The sequence below is a fragment of the Schistocerca cancellata genome, chromosome 2 (genome assembly GCF_023864275.1).
Source record: "Schistocerca cancellata isolate TAMUIC-IGC-003103 chromosome 2, iqSchCanc2.1, whole genome shotgun sequence".
Lineage (NCBI taxonomy): Eukaryota > Metazoa > Arthropoda > Insecta > Orthoptera > Acrididae > Schistocerca > Schistocerca cancellata.
In genome coordinates, this window is record NC_064627.1 from 837,147,301 (window position 1) to 837,173,666 (window position 26,366).

A 26,366-nucleotide genomic window follows, 5' to 3' on the forward strand; every position below is an offset into this window, starting at 1 on the left:
CTCAAAACGGCTGGAATCTAGGTTTATTTCTTTTATTGGTGTCTTATCTTTCGAACAATATTTCCTTGTTGTCTCCAGGTATTATAATGATGGTTTGACAATTCATTAAAAATCTGCTTTACAAGTACTGCATTCACTGTTTTCCTATCCGATGCACGCGAAAACTATATAAGCTGTGAATGTCCTAATTTCTTCCTATTTCATACCTGTGACAAGTGTTATTAAATACGATTTTTGCCCACCGACTGTTACCAATGTTTGCAGCTATGTAATTCCTGGAAATAAAAAAAAAATATGTGAGTGGATTAGTGTCAGTAGCATCAAGCGACTTCAAGATTGTTTCAACGTAATAGGTGGAGTGATTTGGAGTGCTGCCTTATTTGCATACAGCTGAAATCATTACTTATTTTCAACGTGTAGCGTGAGAGCATATATTTGCTGGTGAAAATCTGCTGTTGAAACTTAGCATGAGAAAAATGTTTCTTTCCTTTGTAACACAGACATGCTATAACAATTTCGTAACACAGCTCTGAAAAGACAAAATTATCTATAATTGGAAGTGCTGATTAATTTACATTGATTTCACTTGAATTTCTATAAATTTTAAGTCAAACAATGTATTTGTGCTTTTCAGATTCACGGTTACTTGACAAGATGCAAGTGAGACGGTGCTTGTCACGTGTATCTCAAATTTAGTAAGGCTATGTGGCGACTATTTGTAGAAAAATGTCATGGAAAAGTTATCTGCACGTCATAAAAATGAGTAGTTGAAGTAATATCTTTGTAAAGTGCTACAGAAAAGAAGAAGTGGATTTTCTTGCTAGAAGATGCGACTTATTACATAGTTGGAAAAAATTATTTGGAAGAGTTTCTGTGAAGATGAGCTCAGAAAAGATGTGAAGCGCCTTGTTTGTCTTTTATGGTTAACAAGTCGTTGTACTTGAGAGTTGTAGATGTGTTGTGACATCGAACGTCGAAGTGTCAGAGTTGTGAACAGTTGAAGCGCACATGTGGTTTATTTTGTGCTGTTTATAGAAGTGTGAGTCACAGTGTCTGCTGAGTGGCCAGCAAGGACCTCACGACACCCTCACCGCCGCAGTCGTACCAACAGCCGTCTGCACGTGAGTAATGTGTTCCTCACGGTCGCTCACATTACAAACGAAGTATAAAGAAAATAGAGAGAGAAAAGATAGAATCACTGCCACACGTTGAAACATTGTACTGGGTGTACCGATAGCCGCCATTGAAGCCTTCCTCATCTTTTTATGAAATGTTTTGAAGTTCCTGTTAGGACTCTGATTTCCTCTGCATCACTCGTCCCGTATCCTCAAACAGCTTATCCATACCCTCTAAGGCTCGTTTGACGATACGCCGCTTGTCGCTTCCGAGAACGTACGCCACTGGAGGCTTGAGGAATAGCTTATCGCGGATAGAAGACCACCTACTCGTCACGGTGTGTCCTGTCTGTCTGCCGATAAGACGTTACTTCACAGATGAAACCCTATTCTCTATCCCATCTTGCCCAAAGAATGGAACACGGAGTGCCCTAGTCCTTCCTGGTTGCACGTAGTATATTACCTTTGACCTGTTTTGTGTCTTCCCAATGAGTTAAGGGAAATTTTCCCAAGTTGTCTTGAAATTTATTTTCACCATAGAATATACTTAATCAGTAAACGAAGGGTAACTGTTAGAAAGGTTCTTCCATTGCACAAATGTTTACAGTATGAATTAAAGCGTAGCAATAAACTTCACGATGGTAAAATAACCGTCTTTGATATGAGAGGCAATCAGATAAGTATTTTGAGTGGAGTTTGAAAATCTGTGGGTTCATAATGTTTTTAGTGAAGTAAAAAAATCATTATTCCTAATTAATTTAACGTAGTTTTTTCACTAGTACATTTTAATGTGTTTTTTTTCATTGTGAGTGGTTTTAGTTCGTTAATTCGTTGTAACTGCGCTGTATGAATGTAATTAATTCCTATTAATAACACACAAAATTATGCATGTGTGCACTAACATGTACTTTCACTAACAGACGGTTACCTTTCAATACAGCGAGTATTAGAATGAACTTTCGAAGAGATTTAAGCTGAATGTCAGCCACTAATTCCCATTATCAGGTGTTTTATCGATATTATTGTCTTGAAACTTACAGAGAAATAGAAATTTCATATCGGTCGGAGACTATAGTCTCGTGTTTGTCTTTTGCCGGAAACGAACTACGACGTGAGCCATTTTAACATGCCGCATGAACCATCTATGAGCTTAAATCTATCAGAACGCCTCTTCCAAAATAAACAATGGCCCTAAGCTTAGTACTGTTGATTGAGCATCTCTGGCACAAAGAGGAGACAGATGCAACTTTAGGCTTGGTTCCAAAACGGGACTTTCACTCCACAGCAGATTTTACACTGAATTGAATCAAATCAAAATTCTTTATGGGCAACGCTGATGCATTCGAGACATTAGTGCTGTTCGTATGATGCTGGTTAGAACTCTAAAGGATTCACAGAGTTATTAAGGAACTGATACACACTAATTTCATCTAAGCAGTTCGTTCCATCGGTACACATATCTGTCGGTTCTGGCATAAAAGAAATCTGGATCTAGGTCTAGAAGCCAGTCAATAACAGCTTCTAAAGTCACTATTTATTCTGAAATGACGATCGGTCCTAGGAGACGAAAATCCCTTGCTGTCTGGAGGGTATTGCAATACTGTTCACGGGAAACGTTGAACCAAATAAGGCTGTATACGATCGGACGTTGTCGTGCAGCACAACATATTTAGAAAACAATTTCGGGTCGTATTCTCTGAATCCGCCCCCCCCCCCCCTCCCTCATGAACCATGGACCTCGCCGCCCGTTTGTGGGGAGGCTTGCGTGCTTCAGCTATACAGATATGCGTACCCTAGGTGCAACCACAACGGAGGGATATTTGTTGAGAGGCCAGACAAACGTGTGGTTCCTGAAGAGGGGCAGCAGCCTTTTCAGTAGTTGCAGGGGCAACAGTCTGAAAGATTGACTGATCTGGCCTTGTAACACTAACGAAAACAGCCTTGCTGTGCTGGTACTGCGAACGGCTGAAAGCAAGGGGAAACTACAGCCGTAATTTTTCCCGAGGGCATGGAGCTTTACTGTATGGTTAAATGACGATGACGTGCTCTTGGATAAAATATTCCGGAGGTAAAATAGTCCCTCATTCGGATCTCCGGGCGGGTACTACTCAAAAGGATGTCGTTATCAGGAGAAAGAAAACTGGCGTTGTACGGATCGGAGCGTGGAATGTCAAATCCCTTAATCGGGCAGGTAGGTTAGAAAATTTAAAAAGGGAAATGGATAGGTTAAAGTTAGATATAGTGGGAATTAGTGAAGTTCGGTGGCAGGAGGAACAAGACTTTTGGTCAGGCGAATACAGGGTTATAAATACAAAATCAAATAGGGGTAATGCAGGAGTAGGTTTAATAATGAATAAAAAAATAGAAGTGCAGGTAAGCTACTACAAACAGCATAGTGAACGCATTATTGCGGCCAAGATAGACACGAAGCCCACGCCTACTACAGTAGTACAAGTTTATATGCCAACTAGCTCTGCAGATGCCAAAGAAATGTATGATGAAATAAAAGAAATTATTCAGATAGTGAAGGGAGACAAAAATTTAATAGTCATGGGTGACTGGAATTCGGTAGTAGCAAAAAGGAGAGAAGGAAACGTAGTAGGTGAATATGGACTGGGGGAAAGAAATGAAAGATGAAGCCGCTTGGTAGAATTTTGCACAGAGCATAACTTAATCATAGCTAACGCTTGGTTCAAGAATCATAAAAGAAGGTTGCATACATGGAAGAAGCCTGGAGATACCGACAGGTTTCAGATAGATTATATAATGGTAAGACAGAGATTTAGGAACCAGGTTTTAAATTGTAAGACATTTCCAGGGGCAGATGTGGACTCTGACCACAATCTATTGGTTATGAACTGTAGATTAAAACTGAAGAAACTGCAAAAAGGTGGGAATTTAAGGAGATGGGACCTGGATAAACTGACTAAACCAGAGGTTGTTCAGAGTTTCAGGGAGAGCATAAAGGAACAATCGACAGGAATGGGGGAAAGAAATACAGTAGAAGAAGAATGGATAGCTTTGAGGGATGAAGTAGTGAAGGCAGCAGAGGATAAAGTGGGTAAAAAGACGAGGGCTACTAGAAATCCTTGGGCAACAGAAGAAATATTGAATTTAATTGATGAAAGGAGAAAATATAAAAATGCAGTAAGTGAAGCAGGCAAAAAGGAATACAAACGTCTGAAAAATGAGGTCGACAGGAAGTGCAAAATGGCTAAGCAGGGATGGCTAGAGGACAAATGTAAGGATGTAGGGGCTTATCTCACCACGGGTAAGATAGATGTTGGCTACAGGAAAATTAAAGAGACCTTTGGAGAAAAGAGAACCACTTGTATGAATATCAAGAGCTCAGATGGAAAAAATTGTTCGCTGAATCACTTTCTGCAACTGTACCAGCTTGGCGCACTAACTGCCAGCATTCACGGCCTCTGAATGGATGAAGAAGTCAACCGGCAGAACATCCTACGAATACCAAAATACTTTCTTCGCTGATTCTGTTGTGTTAAACTTACTATGGGGAGTAGGAATGTGGAAGGGGGAGAATGACTTCATGGCATTGAATTGAAATTTTATTCGTAACGGGAGTTACATTTGTCCCGTGTGATAATATGGTACATGAAGTGAACACCCTCTGACTGATATCGGGTTACCTACTGGAGAGACAATCCCATTCATTCGGCTTCATACTCGCCTGAGAGTCGGGCAGTGCCTAGCGAGAACACGCTTTCCGGTGGTCCAGTATGCTGTGCACGATATCCGTTACACTGCCAGTGGAAACGTTGAGCATGTGTGGGGCCTGATCTCTCTGGTCTTCGTTCTTCTCACACGCCCGGTCTGTCTTTTTCAAATACCTAGTAACTAAATGATGAGCGTTTGGCGTCATTGGCCGGGAGGCCCCTCGCGGGGCAGGTCCGGCCGCCTGGGCGCAGGTCTTATGACATTCGGCGCCACATTGGGCGACCTGCACGCCGGATGGGGATGAAAAGATGATGAACACAACACAACACCCAGTCCCTGAGCGGAGAAAATCTCCGACCCAGCCGGGAATCGAACCCGGGCCCGGAGGACGGCAATCCGTCACGCTGACCACGCAGCTACTGGGGCGGACAGTAACTAAATCACACTTGTTTTCGCAACACTGCACTCGCCCCGAAGATTTCACTTGTCGGCATTGAATTCCAACTGAGGAAGTATCCTTTAAACACGAAAACCTTGTTACATTTCTCAATTCCCAATGACCAGCGAAGACATATCTGGAGATGCTCCAAACAGCGGTGGGATATCAACCTGAATCTCGTCCGCCATACGGCCCGACAACCAGGAGTGATGGTCTGGGCTACTTTCTTTTCATACCAGATTCGCTTTGTTTGTCATCCGCGGAACCTTTACAGCACAGCGGTACGTCGGCGATGTTCTACACCCTGTTTTATTGCCCTCTGTGGCAGGCCATCCTGGACTTGTGTTTCAGCAAGACAATGCCTGCCTGCACATGGCGAGAATTTCTGATGCTTATTTTCGAACTTGTCAAACCCTACCTTTGTCAGCGAGATCGACAGATCGCTTTCCCATTGAGGACGTTTGGGCATTATGGGCAGAGCCCTCAAACCATCTCGGGATTCTGACGATCTATCGCGCCAATTGAACGGTATTTGGCACGATATCCATCAGGAGGAAATGCAACAACTTTATCAATCAATGCAAAGTCAAATAGCTAATTTCGTTAAGTGCTAGAGGCGGATCAACGCATTATTGACGTGCTCAATCTTTGAAGCTCTGCCCCTAGAATAAAATATCCAATTTTTCTGAAATTGTAATCATTTGTTTGTATATGTACATCACATATACCGATTTCCGCCCTACTCGGATCATTCCTTTGTAGTGCGTCGTTCTTTCGTCTCTGAGTGTATGGCAGGTTAAACTTTGAAATTTAAACGTGTCCACGATGGTGGAGCAGACTGGACTGGTATTCGTGAGGAACGGAGTTCAAATCTATGTTCCATCTGTCTGACGTTACCATTAGTAAAGTTAGTTTACTTAAGACGAATGCTGTTATTTGCCCATCGACACGGCTCCAGCCGATTTCGTTACCTCTCTTCGTTGAGCAGAAGTTTTCGTTTCATTCCCAGCACGGCAAAAGCCTTCTGATTTAACGCTACTTCAGTAGCGTGGATGTTTGTGTTATCACGCCTCTTCTTAGTAGGTATCGTGTAGCTGTGTTTGCCCCGTTACAGACTTTTCCATTTTGGATCTATTATGAGGTGGTCATTGGGAATTGAACCCGAGACTACTGCATCACTAGCGGCAATACCAACCGCTGAACCGCGGAGATAGAACACACGCGTGGTCGACATGAAATGACGTCGGGGTCGATAAGACACTAAACTTAATTTCGCTTCCCAGTTACGAAACTGGCCTGTGAGACAGAGTCCAATGGCTTACTCGGTAGATCGTTGCCTGCGAAATGCAAACATGTTGCTTAGAATCTGATTTAGGTAGCTATTTTGACCTCCCAGGAAGGTTCAAGACCAATATTACTTGAAAATGGGAACCAGGGGCAGAAACATGTGGTGTGTCGGACAAAATCGAAGTGATTGTGACCGTTAGCTTGTAATATCATCAACTCACCCAGACCGTACCTGTGATGTGCTTTAATAGTGTGTGTGTCGCTTGTGGACTGATTTTCACTTATTCAAATGAGCAATACTTGCTGTATTAGAATTACAATTGAGATACACACTGTTGCATTACATGTTGCATGACGTAGCGGCAGGAACTGTGCTCTTGGGTACTACGAACTCTGTATGACTGGGCAGACGTACAGGTAGAGTATCGGCGGCTTGTTGTGGGCGGCTCGCAGTGGGAGCACGCCGCGCCCTGACTGCCGCCGCCTGTTGTAAGTACTGTTGTGGTTTTGTCGGCGGCCGGCAGCAGTGCTGTGGTGGCGCCGGCGTGCTGAGCGCGCTTCTGACACTGTGCCCTCGTGTGCGACAGGTGTTCGTCATCACTCAGCTGCTGTACCAGCTCAACATGACCATGGGCATCGCCGCGCCGCTCGCCGTCAGCTACATGGGCGAGGCCATCGTCTCCGTCCGCAGGATACAGGTTCGTCCGCCTTCCTCTCTCGAACACTGCGATAATCAGAACCAAGTCAAAACGTCAAGAAACTTGTTTTTTTTTTTTAATTTATTTATTTAGAAGTATGCCTTAAACAGCAGGGGAAGTGATGTTAACTTGGAACACTTCTCAGGCTTTCTCGAGCCCGTAATATATCCATGTTATACAGGGTGATTTAGTTGCCTCCAACTATGGGTTTTATGCAACCCGGATCACATTCAAATACCGCACGTATATTTTCATATTCTCTCACCCACTATGAGCAAGCTATTAACCCTAGAGAAAAATGAACAGGAACTTTTGTAGGGAATTTAATGCAGTTAACTTTTGTACTTGGATACGTGTTCGCTAGATACCATTATTCAAGAAAAAAAGGATAAAAGTGGCCTTCAGACGCGTTTTTCTTGAATAACTCGAAAATTGTGGACTCCAGCAAAAACGTATACAAGTACAAAACTTAACTACACTACTGGCCATTAAAATTGCTACACCAAGAAGAAATGCAGATGATAAACGGGTATTCATTGGCCAAATATGTTATACTACAACTGACATGTGATTACATTATCACGCAATTAGGGTGCATAGATCCTGAGAAATCAGTACCCAGAACAACCACCTGTGGCCGTAATAACGGCCTTCATACGCCTGGGCATTGAGTCGAACAGAGCTCGGATGGCGTGTCCAGGTACAGCTGCCCGAGCAGTTTCAACACGATAACACAGTTCATCAAGAGTAGTGACTGGCGTACTGTGACGGGCCAGTTGCTCGGTCACCATTGACCAGACCTTTTCAATTGGTGAGAGATCTGGAGAATGTGCTGGCCAGGGCAACAGGCACACATTTTCTGAACCCAGAAAGGCCCGTACAGGACCTGCAACATGCGGTCGTGCACTATCCTGCTGAAATTTAGGGTTTCGCAGGGATCGAATGAAGGGTAGAGCCACGGGTCGTAACACATCTGAAATGCAACGTCCACTGTTCAAAGTCCCGTCAATGCGAACAAGAGGTGACCGAGACATGTTACCAATGGCACCCCATACCGTCACGCCGGGTGATACGCCAGTATGGCGATGACGAATACACGCTTCCAATGTGCGTTCACCGCGATGTCGCCAAACACGGATGCGACCATCATATGCTGTAAACAGAACCTGGATTCATCCGAAAAAATGACGTTTGGCGATTCGTGCACCCAGGTTCGTCGTTGGGTACACCTTCGCAGGCGCTCCTGTCTGTGATGCACCGTCAAGAGTAACCGCAGCCATGGTCTCCGAGCAGATAGTCCATGCTGCTGCAAACGTCGTCGAAATGTGCGTGCAGATGGTTGTTGTCTTGCAAACGTCCCCATCTGTTGACTCAGGGATCGAGACGTGGCTGCACTATCCGTTACAGCCGTGCGGATAAGATGTCTGTCATCTCGACTGCTAGTGATACGAGACCGTTGGGATCCAGCACGGCGTTCCGTATTGCCCTCCTGAACCCACCGATTCCATATTCTGCTAACAGTCATTAGATCTCGACCAACGCGAGCAGGAATGTCGCGATACGATAAACCGCAATCGCGATAGGCTACAATCCGACCTTCATCAAAGTCGGAAACGTGATGGTACGCATTTCTCCTCCTTGCACGAGGCATCACAACAACGTTTCGCCAGGCAACGCCGGTCAACCGCTGTTTGCGTATGAGAAATCGGTTGGAAACTTTCCTCATATCAGCACGTTGTAGGTGTCGCCACTGGCGCCAACCTTGTGTGAATGCTCTGAAAAGATCATTTGCATATCACAGCATCTTCTTCCTGTCGGTTAAATTTCGCGTCTGTAGCACGTCATCTTCGTGGTGTAGCAATGTTAATGGCCAGTTGTGTAGCTCCATCTACCTATGGGTTTTATGCAACCCTCAACGCTGTCAAATACCACATGAAAATTCTCACCCACTATGAGGAAACTATTAGTCCTACAGAAATATGAACAGAAACTGTTGTAGAGAATTTAATGCAGTTAAATTTTGTACTTGGATATGTGTTCGCTAGACGCCGTTATTCAAGAAAAATGGATAAAAGTGACCTTCAGGCGCGTTTTTCTTGAATAACTAGAAAACTGTGGTCTCAAGCGTAAACGTATGCCAGTACAAAACGTAACCACCTTAAGTTTCTTACAAATATGTCCTATCCAGTTTTTCTGTAGGACTTTTTGTGTGTACCTGGAGAGAGAATATGAAAATCTCACACCAGATTTTTTAAAGTGTTCTGGGTTGCATGGAACCTATACATAAGGGTAGCTGAATCACCATGTGCAAAATGTTTTGAGGATTGCGATTGTATTGTAAATATATGAAATAAATTCTATGCTTGAGGTACTTCTTTCTAATATTTAACTAGTATGACATTTTTCAGTAGCATACTACCAACTTCAGGAGCACTTCAGTTACATGTGGATTACATTTATCTGGTTCATTCGGTGTGTGTGCCAGTGACGTTACGTCTCCGAATACAATCCTTTACAGAAAGGTACACATATTTTAGTGTGTAAGTTAAGTGATTTGCATGTTTAGATCATTTCATTAGTACAGTCATTAACATTTCTGTTGGAAATTTAGTTGTCTAGTACACAGAGCACAGTGACCAAAACATCACAGCTTAACACTTCCATATACAGGCGTTTACATAATTCCAGAGAGTCTTAACTGCTAAGAAAAGCTAGTTTCAATCGCTAAGACCGTAACATAACTGTAAGGATGAAACACTATTAATTTCTTAAAAAAGTTCTCCAAAGTTGAATGCTTATGTGATTGAAAATATTATCATTTAAGAATAAAAAGTATTGTCTCTACCAAGTAACCATATAATCTAATCTGAGCCACGACATAAATGCATCTACATAAAATTTTTTTTCTTTACTGTATATTGCTGTCTTAGCAATTGAAACTAGTTCTTCTTAGCAGTTAAGACTCTTTCGAACTATGTAAACATCTGTATATGAAAGTATTAAGATGTGATGTGTTTGTCACTGTGCTCTGTGTGCTAGATAACTAAATTTCCAACAAAAATGTAAGTGGGTGCACTAATGCAATGATCTAAACATGCAAATAACTTAATACACACACTAAAATATACGTATCTTTCTATACAGGATTGTACTTGGATACATAACTTCAGTGGTACAGACAGCAAATGAACCTCATCGCAATTCAGATTGTAATGTAATGAATTTTCGTGTTCTTGGAATGCGCCGATGATGACAGCATGCTGACGAAACGGATTGTGCTACTTAAGCATTGCTAAAAGTGACTGATGCAATAGAAATTATTTCATAAACTGTAATTCTTCTCTTATTAAATGATGGCATTCACTTTTTGTGTGCTGCAACCTCTTTATTAAACTACAAAAATTACTGTGTGGAAAAATAAGATTTATACAAATCTGAAAAAATGTTCCAAGATACGACATAGTCTTGCACCTGGGAACAAATATTCTACTGATTTTTAAACAGCATTTCAATCGAGAAGATCTTTTCAGTATTGTATTTAATAAACTATCTTCTACATTATTACTCTACCATGCACCAACAATCAGTAAATAACATCAAATTAAGTAGAAGTATAATCGAAAACCAATTACAAGTAAAATACATTTTGACATAGAAGTTATTGGAAACTATCACAAATTTTCACTTTTAAGACAGATAAAATTGTTAAGAGAGTAAAGGAAATAAGTTCATTTGCAAATATCACATGTTCCATTATAAGACTTTCTTCAGTTTAAGAGCAGAAAATGGTGCGCGATTGATGAAGAATAGCTTAACCACACACATGTTACATTACTAGTTTTAAAAACATGTAGAATTTTGCTTGCCATACAATTCTGTAAATGAGAAAGTGTCAATCCAAATAGCTTTAACGTAGTGTACAAAGTTAAATGTGTAGAACTCCAAAGATTTATAGATGCTGCACAACACACAACATTGTGTCTTTCAACAATAATCACAGTAGAAAATGCCAGAATGTGCTTAAGGTGGTCTCTAGTACTTATGCCTTCATGTGATACTAAAATCGGTGACTAGACTGTAACAACTTCCAGGAAACGTCTTGCTTCCCAGGTACTTTATGTTCAATGTACAACACTCTTTCAGCGTACGACACTGTCCCCTACACTGTTTTTCTATTGTTTACTTCGCTCCTAGTCGACTTAGTCGAGCGGTCTACTAGCATATGTACTCTCGACCATAAGTAGTTTTTTCTGTGGATAAAATCTTCTTGATTTAGCAGACCAGTGACAGCTTTCATAGCCACGGCTTTTATAGCTACTGGATAGTTAATTATATATCGTCGATCAAGAAACAATACCGCGCGGCAATTAAATGCAAAAGCGCGTGCTCCCATAACACATGTTTCTCTCTTGTTACATATCTCTCCGTTTCGGAAAGCAGTTCTTGGGTCAAGGCTTTTGTTGATGGAAATGGGTTTAAGAAGACGATCTTTTCAACTCGAAAGAGAGCGTTTCTCACTCGAAAGTAGCGCATGAAATCGGGGATTTGTTTTTGATAGTGTTTGACTGTTGCCAGACATTTCACCAGTTGTCGTTCCTTTGACGTCAGTCCTCTAGCGTAGCCCAAAAACAGCCCATCTTCACTTCAGCGTAAATAGGCTACAGACCTTCACTTTATTTTCTCAATATCAAATTAAAACATAATTCTTGCCATACTAACAAATCAAATTACTATTTTCAGGCATATGGTATGGCGCCCAAATTTCGTTACTGTAGTAGATTAAGACGTGTTTAAGACTCGGAAAGTTGTGGAAAAGGCTAAAAATTAGTATATGTATTCCTGAATTTATTCTCCACCTGTAGGTAAGCTGCAGTTATAAGTTATACTGTTATAAGATACTGTAGTCAGTGTGTGACATAAACCTTAACAATCATAAACAGAAATGCAAAAATGTGTTCGTTATTTCATCCCCCATAAAAATTCTCGAAAGTATAGTTAATTTTAATGTATTTTTTCATTCTATCACTGACAAACACTTACGCTATTAAAAATCACTTGAAGGCTACGAATGAACAATGTTTTCAAGTTACTGTAAAAACTCTAAGAATGTGTCACACATGAATTTGCATGTCTGTGTAGATGAAGAGCATGTTTCATGATACCAAATGAAGCTTGTTGCGCAACGAATCCCTTTCCCTTCCCTTGCGTTTTTCAGTGTAGAAAAAGTGAAATAATCTTTAGAAATAGCAAATAAACTTAAACTTTAATAGCATTTCCAAATTTCTTCCTCAGGACGTAAGTAGGAGGGAGGGGGACGAAATTATGAACCTCCCCAGATTAATTACAGTAGCCACTGCTGTAACGTACGCTATATTACTGACTATAGCAGTTATACGTCAAAAACTACAACACACAGCTGCAATAGAGCCCAATATTCGAACATAAATCAGTGTTCACACTAGGAATAGCAGGGTGTTAACCAGACTGTTACACAAACTCACCTCAGTGTAAAAAATAAATTCCCTCGTACACGGACGCTAAATTGCTGCGCACAACAGACTCTCTCAACAAGGCAATAGAACGAGGTCAAGCCATACATGTGCAACCTGATAAACATTAATCGCCAACTGTGGAAACCAGAGATTCCTAGCTGGATGTAACTAGGAGCACGGACGGAATTAGGGGCCCCCTAACCTTGTACAGATAGTGACGCGAATAAGAATCACATACTTCCGTTTAATATTAGACATTTATTCCAATACAAATGAAACAGACGCAACCTTTCTTGTATCTCCATAATGTCAGAAAAATGTGTAGCTATCATAAATAGTATTCAGATACAAACTTAGCCAATACAGAGCAAACGGGGACAACGCATCAAAGAAACTTCGTCGAGAGTTGCCCTTCGACGACCATGTATATGGCAGTGCGGTCCATCTTCGAAGTCTTCGCACGTTCTCCCACTGTCGCACGTTACATGAAAAGGAAAAGAATATTCTAGTATAATAATAAACACATAATGTGCACGCATAACACATCTTATATAACCGTCCTTTTAATGCACTGAACCGGCGATTACAGTAAACGAATGCCTCTAATAATCTCGCGCAACTACAAGCTTCATTTACATTCCCACGGTATCAGCAGGTGAACAGTCAAGGATAACAATTAGCCGCAATCTGGAAAAAATCGGAAAAGTGAGTCTCGCGTTATTGTTTTCAATGTCGATGCATGAGATGTTTCCTGAGTACCAAGATTACAGGTGTGCGGATGTGATATGGGTAATAGACAATTCATCGCACTCTTTAAGTGTTGTTGTGACCAGACGAAACTACTTTCGTCCGGCCATAACTCTTGTTTCTTTGATTACCCTGGGAATGGTTCATTAACAAGAACACGTGAAATACTAGTTCATTTTGTTACGTAAATGAATAAAAGATTTACTTACGTTTGGCTCACTTCCTTGCCACAAGATTGATTGATAATTTAAAACTGTAATTGACTATCAAATACGAAATGCGACGTTTATGAAAGTACATTTCCTCAGAAACTTTAATAACTGTCCTGTCCTAAATGATGATGTTGACTGCTGTAGCAGAGGTCACGAATAGGATTGGGCACTTGCGTTCTTGAGACTATACTGACCTCAGTGTGGGGGCGCTGTTATGCTGAGAGAGGGGACGTGGTCTTCAAGAGTGCCACCCACTGCTTGTTGCAGAGCCCTAGATAATGTCTGCAGTTTCGATTCACATTGCGGACTTAAGTGTGGCTCCGTGATATCACAGTGTTAAGTCGGTCACCATTAACAAAGGGGGGCGATGTAAATAAAAACGACACGTATCAGCTGATGCCGGTGACAGCTGCCGTACTCCCCATATTTTAGGCCTGGAATGACCCTCCGGCTGTAATAACGTCGATATTGACGGGGTGTGAAACCTTAGTCTTCTTTCTCTGTATGTCTATCTTTTTAGAGATGGTTGCGGGTCTCGGCTGTTCGATACAGGATGTCAAATTAAACATCTTTCAGTCATATAGTTTCCAAACTTATTTTATTTAGCTACCAGTTTCAGCGTTTTACTACGCCATATTCAAACCCCTGACCGGCATGTAAGAAGATTCTACCTCGGTTCCGATCAATACAGGTGCCAGCAATACTGGTAGTAGTAGGTTTCTGCTATAACGATAACATCAAACCAGTCGACAGATGATGGTTGATGTGATCGCTGGCCGAGCGGTTCTAGGCGCTTCAGTCTGGAACCGCGCGATCGCTACGGCAATGTTGTCAGTGACTGAACTATTCAGGCATTTCCGACCAGATCTCACACTGTACGTAAGCGCTGTCGGTGGATGACCTTTCCACTATGGAACCAAGGATAACAGAACGCCGATTGCTTACAGCTGACAGCAGCAATGTGTATGGATACGGATAAATTCAAATTACAGCGCATCTCTCACAATTGGCCCTAGAACTGACATGCTCAATTGGTGAGCTAGTAGCGGGAAATGCAGCTACACTCAGAGTGACCTAATACTGGGTCGCAGGTTCGAATCCTGCCTCGGGCATGGATGTGTGTGATGTCCTTAGGTTAGTTAGGTTTAAGTAGTTCTAAGGTCTAGGGGACTGATGACCTCAGAAGTTAAGTCCCATAGTGCTCAGAGCCATTTGGACCATTTTTTTTGATGTGATCGCTATAGCAAAGATCTACTAATACCAGTATTGCTGGCCCCTGTTTTGATCGGAATCGAGGTAGAATCTTCGTACACGTCGGTCAGGGGCCTGAAGATGGCGTAGTAAAACGCTGAAACTGGTAGCCAAATAAAATAAGTTTGGAAACTAGACGGCTGAAAGGTGTTTAATTTGACATCCTTAATCTTCCTTTCCTTGAAGACGAGGTAACACGGCCGAAACCAACCACAGCAATGAAAATACGTTGTCTGGTGTGCGCTTTGTTTATAAAGCGGTGAGTTGTCAGAGTGTGACTGGGTGTGTTGTCTGAACGCAGGAGTTCCTGCTGAAGCCAGAGGTCCGCGAGGTGGGCCAGGACGAGAAGACGGCTCGCGGCGAGGCGACGCTACACAGCGCCACCGCCTCCTGGGACGGCAGCTACAACGCGCTCCAGGGAGTGTCGATACGCGCGCAGCCGGGCCAGCTGTGCGCCGTCGTGGGGCCCGTCGGCAGCGGCAAGGTACAGTACGTCCCTCTCACTGGCGCAGCCACTGACACTGCTGGCTTCATTACTCGGTTGGTTGGTTCGGGGTCAACGGTCTAGACAGCTATGTCACCAGCCTCTCGTTCACTGGATAATCCCTCTGGAGTTACGGTAGTGACATCAGCCAGAAATCTGATCGAACTGTGACAGTGTATTCTTTCTTTCTTTCGCTTACGCCATAGTCCCGCATCGATTGCAGGGTCGGCGTGGTTACAACGGATTTGGCAAGGTTAGTTTTAGGGGTGGCCGGATGCCCTTCCTGCCGCCACCCGGTACCCCCAGGGATGGAATCAGTGCACCCCAACTGTCTGCATCTAGAGGAAATCGTGAAATAGTGCGGACGTGTTTCAAATGTCTGCGATGCGTGTAACTGAGGCGGAACGTGGGAACCAGCCCGTTATTCACCTAGCGGGATGTGGAAAACCGCGTAAAAACCACATCCGAGCTGGCCGGCACACCGGCCCTCGTCGTTAACCCGCCGGGCGGATTCGATCCGGGGCCGGCGAGCCTACCCGAGTCCAGGAAGCAGCGCGTTAGCGCTCTCGGCTACCCTGGCGGGTTCGAACTGTGACAGTGTATGGGAGTGGTCAAATCGAGTCATGGAGAGCACAGATGGGAAATAATCGCATGAGAGATAAAAGTATATGTCTACATTGCTACTTCTGGTAAAGAGTGAACCGGAACTCCTCTGCTAAACTTTCTGAGGTGGTGGTATGGATCAAAACAGGACAAAAACGCCATGTAAACACGGAGAAAGCTCCTTCAGATCCCTCCGTATAATGGCATATGGTACATGTGTGCCACTAGCATCTCGGAAGGAAGTGTGCCGTTTACAAGGCTACGTCTTTTGGTTTCCTTATTGTGTTACAAATAAATCGGCACGTGAAACACTCCCACATACTCGTTCCATTATATCATCCTGTTGTGCTTAACTGAAACGAGTGAAAGTCAGTTTTCGTGAGAGTAGCCAGTAGCTGTCCGCTAATACAGTTTCATCTGCTCCTTCAGTTTTGCCAGTTGCTTTAGGGAAAGTAGAAAGGCAGAAAAGCCTGGCTTGGTCTTCAGAGCTGGTACAATAGTAGACAAAAGAATTAGGTTGGCAGGTAAGAGGTCCGCATCTTTGATGGCTCCCCGCCCCTCTCCGTTCCCACCACAGGGGTAACGAAAGCGGCAGTCTAGGGCTGAAAGTATTACTGTTCGGCTGGGGCTGATGAGCATGGACCAATCTCTGGGTAACCCACGGATGGTGGAATCTGAAATATTTAAAGTGCGAATTTTCAGTCATTTCATTGGAATTTCTTTTGGAATCAGGGATAATCCTTTTATTTACCTTCGGAATAAATTTCATGTCAAGTTTCGATATCATTTTTTTTTTTAATTTGGCTAATAACATTGTGTGCATGAATCAACTGGGTTCTATGCGCTTGATAGAAAAAAAAGAGACTGGGTTTCCCAGTCCGGTATGGAAGTGTATTCATTATTTCTAGAACGCGATCCTATTCCCATTTTAATGTATTCGTGGAAGACTAAAGTGAAAGATTCATTGTTGAAATTAGACGACCTGTTCTATTCTCCTAATTAATATGCTAAATATGGAAGATACTCTTCTGTTGCGCTTTTCTTTAAGTGAGTATCAGATGGCCTAAAGTCAAAAGAAAAGTTTACGTATATTTTTTTACTGCTTATGAATCCGTGTGCGAATGCTCGATTTAAGTGCATTGTAAGTATATTGCTTCTATTTTACTTTATTTTCGTTTGCATCCGTTTTCTCTACTTTTTCATATTTAATGGAGAACTGCATGTAAGCAGCTTTTTACAGAACTGATAGTCAGTTATATTACATCCTGCCACGCAACGACTGTGGCATCGCTTCTTGTCACTGAGTGCCATGCATTTCAGCGTAATTTGCAGACTATGGATCTAGGTATAGATGAGAACTTTTTGTAGTCTTGGCGACTAGAGCATTCTTCCCTGTAAATACTAAAAATACAACAGTAGTTATGCAAATGTGTTCACACCTTATTAGTTGGTACTACATAAGTATAAGTAGTACCTATTAATGCTGCCTGCATAATACCTGAAAACGCTAAAAATACGACAGTAGATACGCAAATAGTGTTCGCACATTATTAATAGATACTACAAATAATACATTTTAGAAGAACTCAAGATATTAGAATCATTCTCACACTCCAATGAAAATTTCGCAGGCCTCCATTAAATGCGAGAAAGTACGAAAAACGGAAGCGAAGAAAAATAACCTAGAATACGAGCAATACATGTACAACGCATTTAAACCGAGCAGTTTACACACGGATTCGTAAACGGTAACAAATAGACATGAGTCCAAAGAATACCAGCAATGGCCGGCCGGAGTGGCCGAGCGGTTCTAGGCGCTACAGTCCGGAACCGCGCGACCGCTGCGGTCGCAGGTTCGAATCCTGCCTCTGACGTGGCTGTGTGTGAAGTCCTTAGGTTAGTTAGGTTTAAGTAGTTCTAAGTTCTAGGGGACTGATGATCTCAGAAGTTAAGTCCCATAGTGCTCATAGCCATTTGAGCCATACCAGCAATGAAACCAGCTTCATTTTTGTGTAAAACAAAAAAGAAATGTGAAATCGTTTATCCTACACAACACGGTATTATCGATGCGAGCAAAAATTAGGCAGAGTACGAGCAATACATCATTAAAACAAAGGCGCTCTTTTGTCCCAGCAACGTCTTCTCACCAAATTGCAATCGCCAACTGTGTCCTCCGAATGCGAAAATATTTTGTTGGCGCCCCGCTACACAGGGAGAAATGATTATCATAATGAAATAAGAGAAATCAGAGCTCGCACGAGAAGACTCAAGTGTTCGTTTTTCCTACCCACTGTTCGAGAGTGGAACAGTAGTATCTTGTAGGTGGTTCGACGAACCCTATCCCAGGCGCTTCATTGTGAATTGCAGAGTAATCATGTCGATGTAAATGTAGATAATCTTGTCTGAGATAATCATAGTGGGAAGCTGGATTTTTGCGTAATGTCATCCCTTTGTTGGTAGGTGGGTTGTTTTGGAGTTAACGGACTAAACGGCGAGGTGATCAGTCCGTCATCCCTTTGTCAAGTGAGACAGCTGCTCTTTCCATTCCTGTAGGACCTGCTTCTTCATGATGAAGTTAGTGGATTCAGTATTAGACTAAAAGGACATATATGCCAGTTTACTATTGCCTATGCTCGTAAACTGTTTCCTCAACCTGGCGCTAGAAGTTGCTAGTAACAGTAGTGGCCAATCTAGAAATGACAGCCTTCACTAACAATTGCTTTAAACTCACTGAAATGAATATATTCTCAAGAGGAATATAATCAATCAACCACCAGTGGCACGAAACGTTATCAGTGAAATTTGCATAAAAATGCTTAATCTGCATTATAGCAACCCTGTGGAAGAGCTCAAGAAAGGAGGAAAACGTAAATGGCATTGAATATGTAAGTCCGTCTTCGAGGCGTGGTTAGTTGGCCTAATTAAATGGGGAAGACAGAGGCCCCATAAGGGAAAATGATTATGGCGACTGCTTGTGAGAAACGAAACATCTGAGTATGAATCTAGATCAGTGAATAATTTTTATTTATAAAGTCATATTCAAAACTTCTGTGGTTTGTAGATTCGAAAGAGTGAATCCATTATTGCAGTTCGACGCTTATCTTACATTAAGTTAGATTCCTATCGTACCAAGTGATGGTAACAACCATGGACTTACCAATAATTTAGAAACACTTTCTGTCTCTAAAAACGGAAGAGTCCCGGACTGTCAACGATGTCTCAACCGAATGTGGAACGCGCTAGAGTGTCTGTCGCTTGTAGCTTTAAGAAATCTACTGGGATGAATTAGTAAATTCTGTGGGTTTTCTCACGTAAGTAAATAAACCGAAGAGACGAGATCGGAATTATTTCAACGAATCTGCTGAAAATAATAATAAAAATGACGTACATGGTAAGAGAAACAAGTATTCCATGATCTGATTCGGAGTACAGAATCATTCAAGCAGTATGTTAAGGGTTAACATGGATCTTTTGAAGTTTAGACTATAATCGTTATTCGGTGACCGACATTGCTGCAATCGACTGTACGTAATTCATTATTCATTTGTTTGTGGAATTCCGTGTTTCATTAATGTATACATCAAATACTTGTCGAAAGGTATTTAGGAAACAGAGGGTCACGTTGGATCTTTTGTAAATTTTTACGAACAGACTGCTCATAGAGAAATTCAAACTAAATGTAGACACACTTGACTGCGGGAAAGTTCCGTACTTTGTGGAAACAGAAAGGATGACTGCCGTCATGTTTCGACACTTTATGAAGTTGTCGCTAATCTTTCTCAGCAGCAGCTCATTTTGGCATGTGTTCAATTCGTAACCAGTTAATACTGACTTAATTGTGTCTGATACCGGCCACTGCATTACGAAAACCTCAGCAAGTGACGTTGGTGAGTGACACTACTTATTGAAGGAAACACGCACATGGAACTGTTAGCATCCCTATTTCATCGTTTTCTGTTCTTCACATCCATGTGAATCCATTATTACATCATAACAGAAAGGTGAACCTGTGAGAAAGGTAGACTTGGTAAAGTTGACATCTTCAGGCCCTGACTTTATGTCATGGATTTTTCTCTCTATATTTGTGACGATGTTAAACGTATATCGACCTACTGCACTTTAATCACTGCCTCTTAATTTTTGTACACTATACAATACAGGACATTGATCATGACACTAGTAAGACACAACTATGCGTGCAGGAAATCTCTGTTCAACTTCTAAAACTTTATCGGTAGATTTTGATCTCACTGTGTACGTTTTTTTCTACATTGGGTCAGATTGGCGAATGCTTATGAATTCGCCCTACTGATTATTGCTTCAAGTCTGCGAAGAGAAAATAATCGGAAATTACTAAACTGAGAGAACAGAGTTGGTCAGATTTTCACCGTTCCTTGCGATACTAACCCATAGAAGCATAACACAGATCTATGGCCGTTTGTAGAGATGGCTGACAAATATCATGTCACTCACAAAAGAAAATAATTGAGAGACATTAAAATATCGTCTTTTGCAATCTGTATAGTGGACCCAAGAACACACTAAGGACGAAAACAATACTCCGACTCGTCTCATTGTTAATTAATATAAAGGGAAAGTCCACAATAGTTGTCTGGGAAGATTTTAAATGGTCATTTAAAATGTAGCGTTTTAAAGCTAATATGCCACAAGCACTGCACGCTGATGGGTGTTTCCTCCACTGGAGGAGGAGCAATGTTTTATGTACATCTGTATTGATGCGACTTGTTACTCGGCCTGGGTAACTGGAACAATGCTCGCCTTGGGTTAGTAGTTGAATGAATCTGATATACCTTGTTGTTCTGTACCTCCAGCCACACATTTTCCGGCACATGACCCTCCTTGTCATCTGTGAAACGCGATAGCGTGTTCCTTTGCAAGTACTATGGCTGCAATGTTAGCCTTTTCATTTCCAAGAGTTCTAATAAGTCATAGTTGTGGTTTTAAATATCGTGTAGTTTTGTTGTGTTCATTTCTTACTGGTTTGAAAGACAGTATATTACCAGAGAGTTGCGGCGCTCACCCCTCATTTACACCAATGTCTTCAGGATCACACAAGTAGAGCAATGCTTTAAATTCGAGGTTATTATAAATGGTTGAAGCGATTTCACAAGATTCACTGTTCTTATTTTATTTGACATATTGTCACATTACAGTGAACGCATTTAGGAAACTAACGGTGTAACAAAACTAGGAAAAAATGTCGACAGTTTCAATGTGAAGACACTGACGGAAAAAATCGCAATGCTAAATACTAATTAATGTAGAGTAAAGAAATTTCTGGAGTACGTTTCTCTAGGTAACACATTTAAGTGATTAACATTGCAAGATCATTGGCTAATGCTGGCACATTACAAATTGGTGTAACCGACAGAATGTTGAATGCAAGCATGCAGACGGGCATGAATTGCACAATGCAGGTGTCGGATGTCAGTTTGTGCGATGGAGTTCCATGCCTGTTGCACTTGGTCGCTCCATACAGGGGCGGTTAACGCTGGTTGTGGACGATGCTGGAGTTGTTGTCCGATGATGTCCCATATGTGCTCGACTGGAGACAGACCTGGTGATCGAGCAGGCCAAGGCAACATGTCGACATTCTGTAGAACATGTTGGGTTACAACAGCGATATGTGTGGGAGCGTTATCCTGTTGGAAAACACCCCTGGAATGCTGTTCATGAATGGCAGCACAACACGTCGAATCACAAGATCGACGTACAGATTTGCAATCAGAGTGCGTGGGATAACCACGAGAGCGCTCCTGGTTGTAGAATTTCAGAACATGTTTTTTGCTCGCGTATCATGTCGTTTTTGGAAACCCAGAATCTACTCTGTAGGAATCAACATGGATTCCGGAAACAGCGATCGTGTGAGACCCAACTCGCTTTATTTGTTCATGAGACCCAGAAAATATTAGATACAGGCTCCCAGGTAGATGCTATTTTCCTTGACTTCCGGAAGGCATTCGATACAGTTCCGCACTGTCGCCTGATAAACAAAGTAAGAGCCTACGGAATATCAGACCAGCTGTGTGGCTGGATTGACGAGTTTTTAGCAAACAGAACACAGCATGTTGTTATCAATGGAGAGACGTCTACAGACGTTAAGGTAACCTCTGGCGTGCCACAGGGGAGTGTTATGGGACCATTGCTTTTCACAATATATATAAATGACCTAGTAGATAGTGTCGGAAGATCCATGCGGCTTTTTGTGGATGATGCTGTAGTATACAGAGAAGTTGCAGCATTAGAAAATTGTAGCGAAATGCAGGAAGATCTGCAGCGGATAGGCACTTGGTGCAGGGAGTGGCAACTGACCCTTAACGTAGATAAATGTAATGTATTGCGAATACATAGAAAGAAGGATCCTGTATTATATGATTATATGATAGCGGAACAAACACTGGTAGCAGTTACTTCTGTAAAATATCTGGGAGTATGCGTGCGGAACGATTTGAAGTGGAATGATCACATAAAATTAATTGTTGGTAAGGCGGGTACCAGGTTAGGATTCATTGGGAGAGTCCTTAGAAATTGTAGTCCATCAACAAAGGAGGTGGCTTACAAAACACTCGTTCGACCTATACTTGAGTATTGCTCATCAGTGTGGGATCCGTACCAGATCGGGTTGACGGAGGAGATAGAGAAGATCCAAAGAAGAGCGGCGCGTTTCGTCACTGAGTTATTTGGTAACCGTGATAGCGTTACGGAGATGTTTAGCAAACTCAGGTGGCAGACTCTGCGAGAGAGGCGCTCTGCATCGCGGTGTAGCTTGCTGTCCAGGTTTCGAGAGGGTGCGTTTCTGGATGAGGCATCGAATATATTGCTTCCCCTTACTTATACCTCCCGAGGAGATCACGAATGTAAAATTAGAGAGATTCGAGCTCTCACGGAGGCTTTCAGACAGTCGTTCTTCCCGCGAACCATACGCGACTGGAACAGAAAAGGGAGGTAATGACAGTGGCACGTAAAGTGCCCTCCGCCACACACCGTTGGGTGGCTTGCGGAGTATAAATGTAGATGTAGATGTAGATGTAGAATCACATCCGAGACATAACTCCAGGTGTAGGTCCAGTGTGTCTAGCACGCAGAAAGGGTGCTTGCAGGCCAAAAGCTGGCATCCTTCTAACCAACACGCAACCATCACTGGCACCAAGGCAGAACCAGCTTTCATCGGAAAACACAACAGACCTCCACCCTGCCCTCAAATGAGGTTTCACCTTACGCCAATGAAGTCGCAAATGTGCTGGTTTGGAGCAGTGGAACGAACGCTACAGGCCGTCTGGCTCGGAGCTGTTCTTAAAGTAACATATTTGTAACAGTTTGTTGTGTCACTGTGGTGCCAACTGGCGCTCGAATTGCAACGGCATATGCAGTACGATGTGCAAGAGCCATACGCCGGAAACGATTGTCTTCCCTCTCGTTGGAAGCATGTGGCCGTCCGGAGCCTGGTCGTCTTGCGACCGTACATTCCCGTGACCAACGATGCCAGCAATCATGTACAGTAGCTACATTCCTGCCAAGTCTTTCTGTATCATCGAAGGAGGAACATCCAACTTCTTGCAGCCCTATTTCACGACCTCGTTCAATGAGGTGTTGATAATGGCGCCTTTGTCGCCTTTAAGGCATTCTCGACTAACATCCACTCACCACGTTCAATCTCAAAGGCAGCTAACGTTCACGACCGTTACAACGTGTTTTTAAAGAAAACCTCATTAGCATCCTCATAGTGGCGCCACTCTTTTGCGAGTGGCGTGAAACTTGCAGAGACATAATTTTTCAGATGTAGAAACACGATTACCAACTTTCGTTTACTGCGCACAACTTTTTCTTGGTGTTGCGCTTTTCCGTCGGTGTAGATACCAAGTGACGGTTCTCGTCTGAGAAAATTATTCTGCTCATTTAAGATTAAAAGCAACCATCCATTTCTTGGGTAATTTATAGCAACTTACATTAGAAATCTACACATGCGTTTATAAAATCCTCCTTTGCTTGAATTGCATGTGATCTTGTAGCTCTTCTGCGATGCATGAACTTGCCTTCTGCTAATGGTTTAGCGGCAGGGTGCAATCCTGGGGACTATAGATTTATTGGACTTCATACGGCTGGGTACTAAAAGGATTATTTCGAAGGTTGTTTATAATGGCGTAGAAGCTGAAAGGTACCCCGGGGGGCTGCTTAAATGGTTGATTGTGTTGCCGTAATTTTAGTCTTCAAGAAACATTTATTTTTTTCTAAGAAAACAGACATAAATTATGCTAAACAATTTATTGATTGAACACCATAAACAACTAACAGGTGGTGTAAGACTATACTGGACAAGGATCCTGGGTTGGCAAAGACGGTTTAACTGTGGCCCTAAAATGTGGATAACACAATCTGAATTAATCTGATGCTGAGCAGACTTTGAATGATCAAATCTACTGAAGTTTCTCTACATAGGTGCAGCGGAGAGCAAGTAGCGATTGAGATCTGTACGCCCTGACAATGCCGGAGCGGCGATGTAAATTGCAGCTGGCGAGATATGTGCGGCGGAGGTGAGACGTGGAGGCGGCACCTATGAATCGATCGCGACCACGAAAGAAATGCAAAAATCTCACAGTCAAGCGATCAGGCAGACGGATCGCAATTTACTCTCTACCAGAGCCCTGAAATAACGGTAGATTTCAATGTGTGACACAACCGTTCGCTGGTCGTACCAAGGACCAACTTGGCTCACTTATATGACATAACACACAAGGATACCAAACGTCAAAACTGGTAAATCAAAAACGAGTAAGTCTTCCCTCAGCAAACGAGCAGCCCGAGATGTTTGAAGTCACACTGTCGGTACAGTCAAAATTTCACCACAGGCTCCCCAGTCTAAACTACTCGCAAGTGAAATCAGTCTCAGAACAGGTCCCAAGTACCAACCACGCAAGCCAGAGCTTCGTTCAGAAGTACTTACCAGACCAAAGTCCCGCACCCGAGTGCCTCGTAACTCTCCAGGAAAAAAAAAGAAAAAAAATCGGTTTTGCTGCAAAGTGCACGAACGACGCCGCCTTCACTCCATCTTCAGTCAATCACAGGGCTCTAGAGGCCCCAAATCTCCCCTCCCACACGACAGCACAAACTCATGTCGAACCGGGGCAAAAGAAACCTACGTCTCTGGAAAGAAAAGAAACGGCCAACTACTGGCTTTTTTAAAAAAGTTTTCACAGAGGGGGAAGATGATTTTCTCCAAAGTTGTGTTGCTTCCCATAGCAACAACTGAACAGATACAGTCTTAAAGATACTTATCTAAATAGTCTGTACCTTGGAGCTTGTTAGTCCTAGATATGAGGTGTAATAAAGATTCTATCTCAGAATGTTTCTCAGATGCTGGAGTATCTCATACAACCGATGCGACCAATGGAAGTGGTTCACAGGCCTATTTGCAGTATGGGCGAACACGAAAACTTGTGAATTTTTATGATGTATGGCTCTGCACCCAATGCCTGGTTTACGACTCCACTGTGTAGACACATTCCTTCAGACTGTCGGCCTCAGACCAGGCTTTGGCTGGCAGCCAGGTATTGCAGCATTGTTATGCTGGAGACCTGTCTCAATGACAGGCTGCCCTGTCTGCCCTGTACAGCTGTGGACCTGTTCGGCAAGATTTACTGAGGGATGGGCTCACCGCCAATTGCTTTCAACTCCCAATATGCCGTTTCTGTGAGCTAAGAGCCATAAAAATACCTCATGCTTTTAGCGCCCTATCAGGCTTCATCAACGTCTGCTCAGGCCGTTAACTAGAGTCTCACTCAAGGTGCATCATGTCGTAACGAAATCTTTAATAATTTTATGTATACGAAAGATAGGTGAGAGGTTCCTATAAATACTTCTGTGCTATAATGCTCATAATACGTGTAATGCTTTCATGATGCGAGCGAGGATGAGATCTGCCAACGTTTATTTTCCTGTACGTAATTCCAGCCCTCAACAGTAATTTCTGAAACCCACACCACTAATGGCTCTGAGCACTATGGGACTTAACAGCTGAGGTCATCAGTCCCCTAGAACTTAGAACTACTTAAACCTAACTAACCTAAGGACATCACACAAATCCATGCCCGAGGCAGGATTCGAACCTGCGACCGTAGCGGTCTCGCGGTTCCAGACTGACGCGCCTAGAACCGCACGGCCACACCGGCCGGCCCACACCACTAATATTCTTACTTATTTTTGTAGAAGTCATTTCGTTCAGAATTATAGGTTTTGGCTTGATTTGATGTTTGGCGACCTTAAGGCTTAACAAACAAATATAAACATTGCATGATTTGATTGGTAGCTGGTTTTAGCCCTGACCACAAAACAAAAACGTATT

General features: G+C 42.6%; 1 protein-coding gene across 1 annotated transcript in view; it reads left to right on the forward strand.

The window, feature by feature from the left end:
* The window catches only part of LOC126162751 (ATP-binding cassette sub-family C member 4-like), a 386,365-nt gene that overhangs the window by 204,470 nt on the left and 155,529 nt on the right, over positions 1-26,366 (forward strand). The window contains exons 8-9 of the mRNA XM_049919433.1: positions 7,107-7,217; positions 15,221-15,403. Of these exons, the coding sequence (XP_049775390.1) occupies positions 7,107-7,217; positions 15,221-15,403 (294 nt within the window). The remainder of the gene's footprint in view (positions 1-7,106; positions 7,218-15,220; positions 15,404-26,366) is intronic.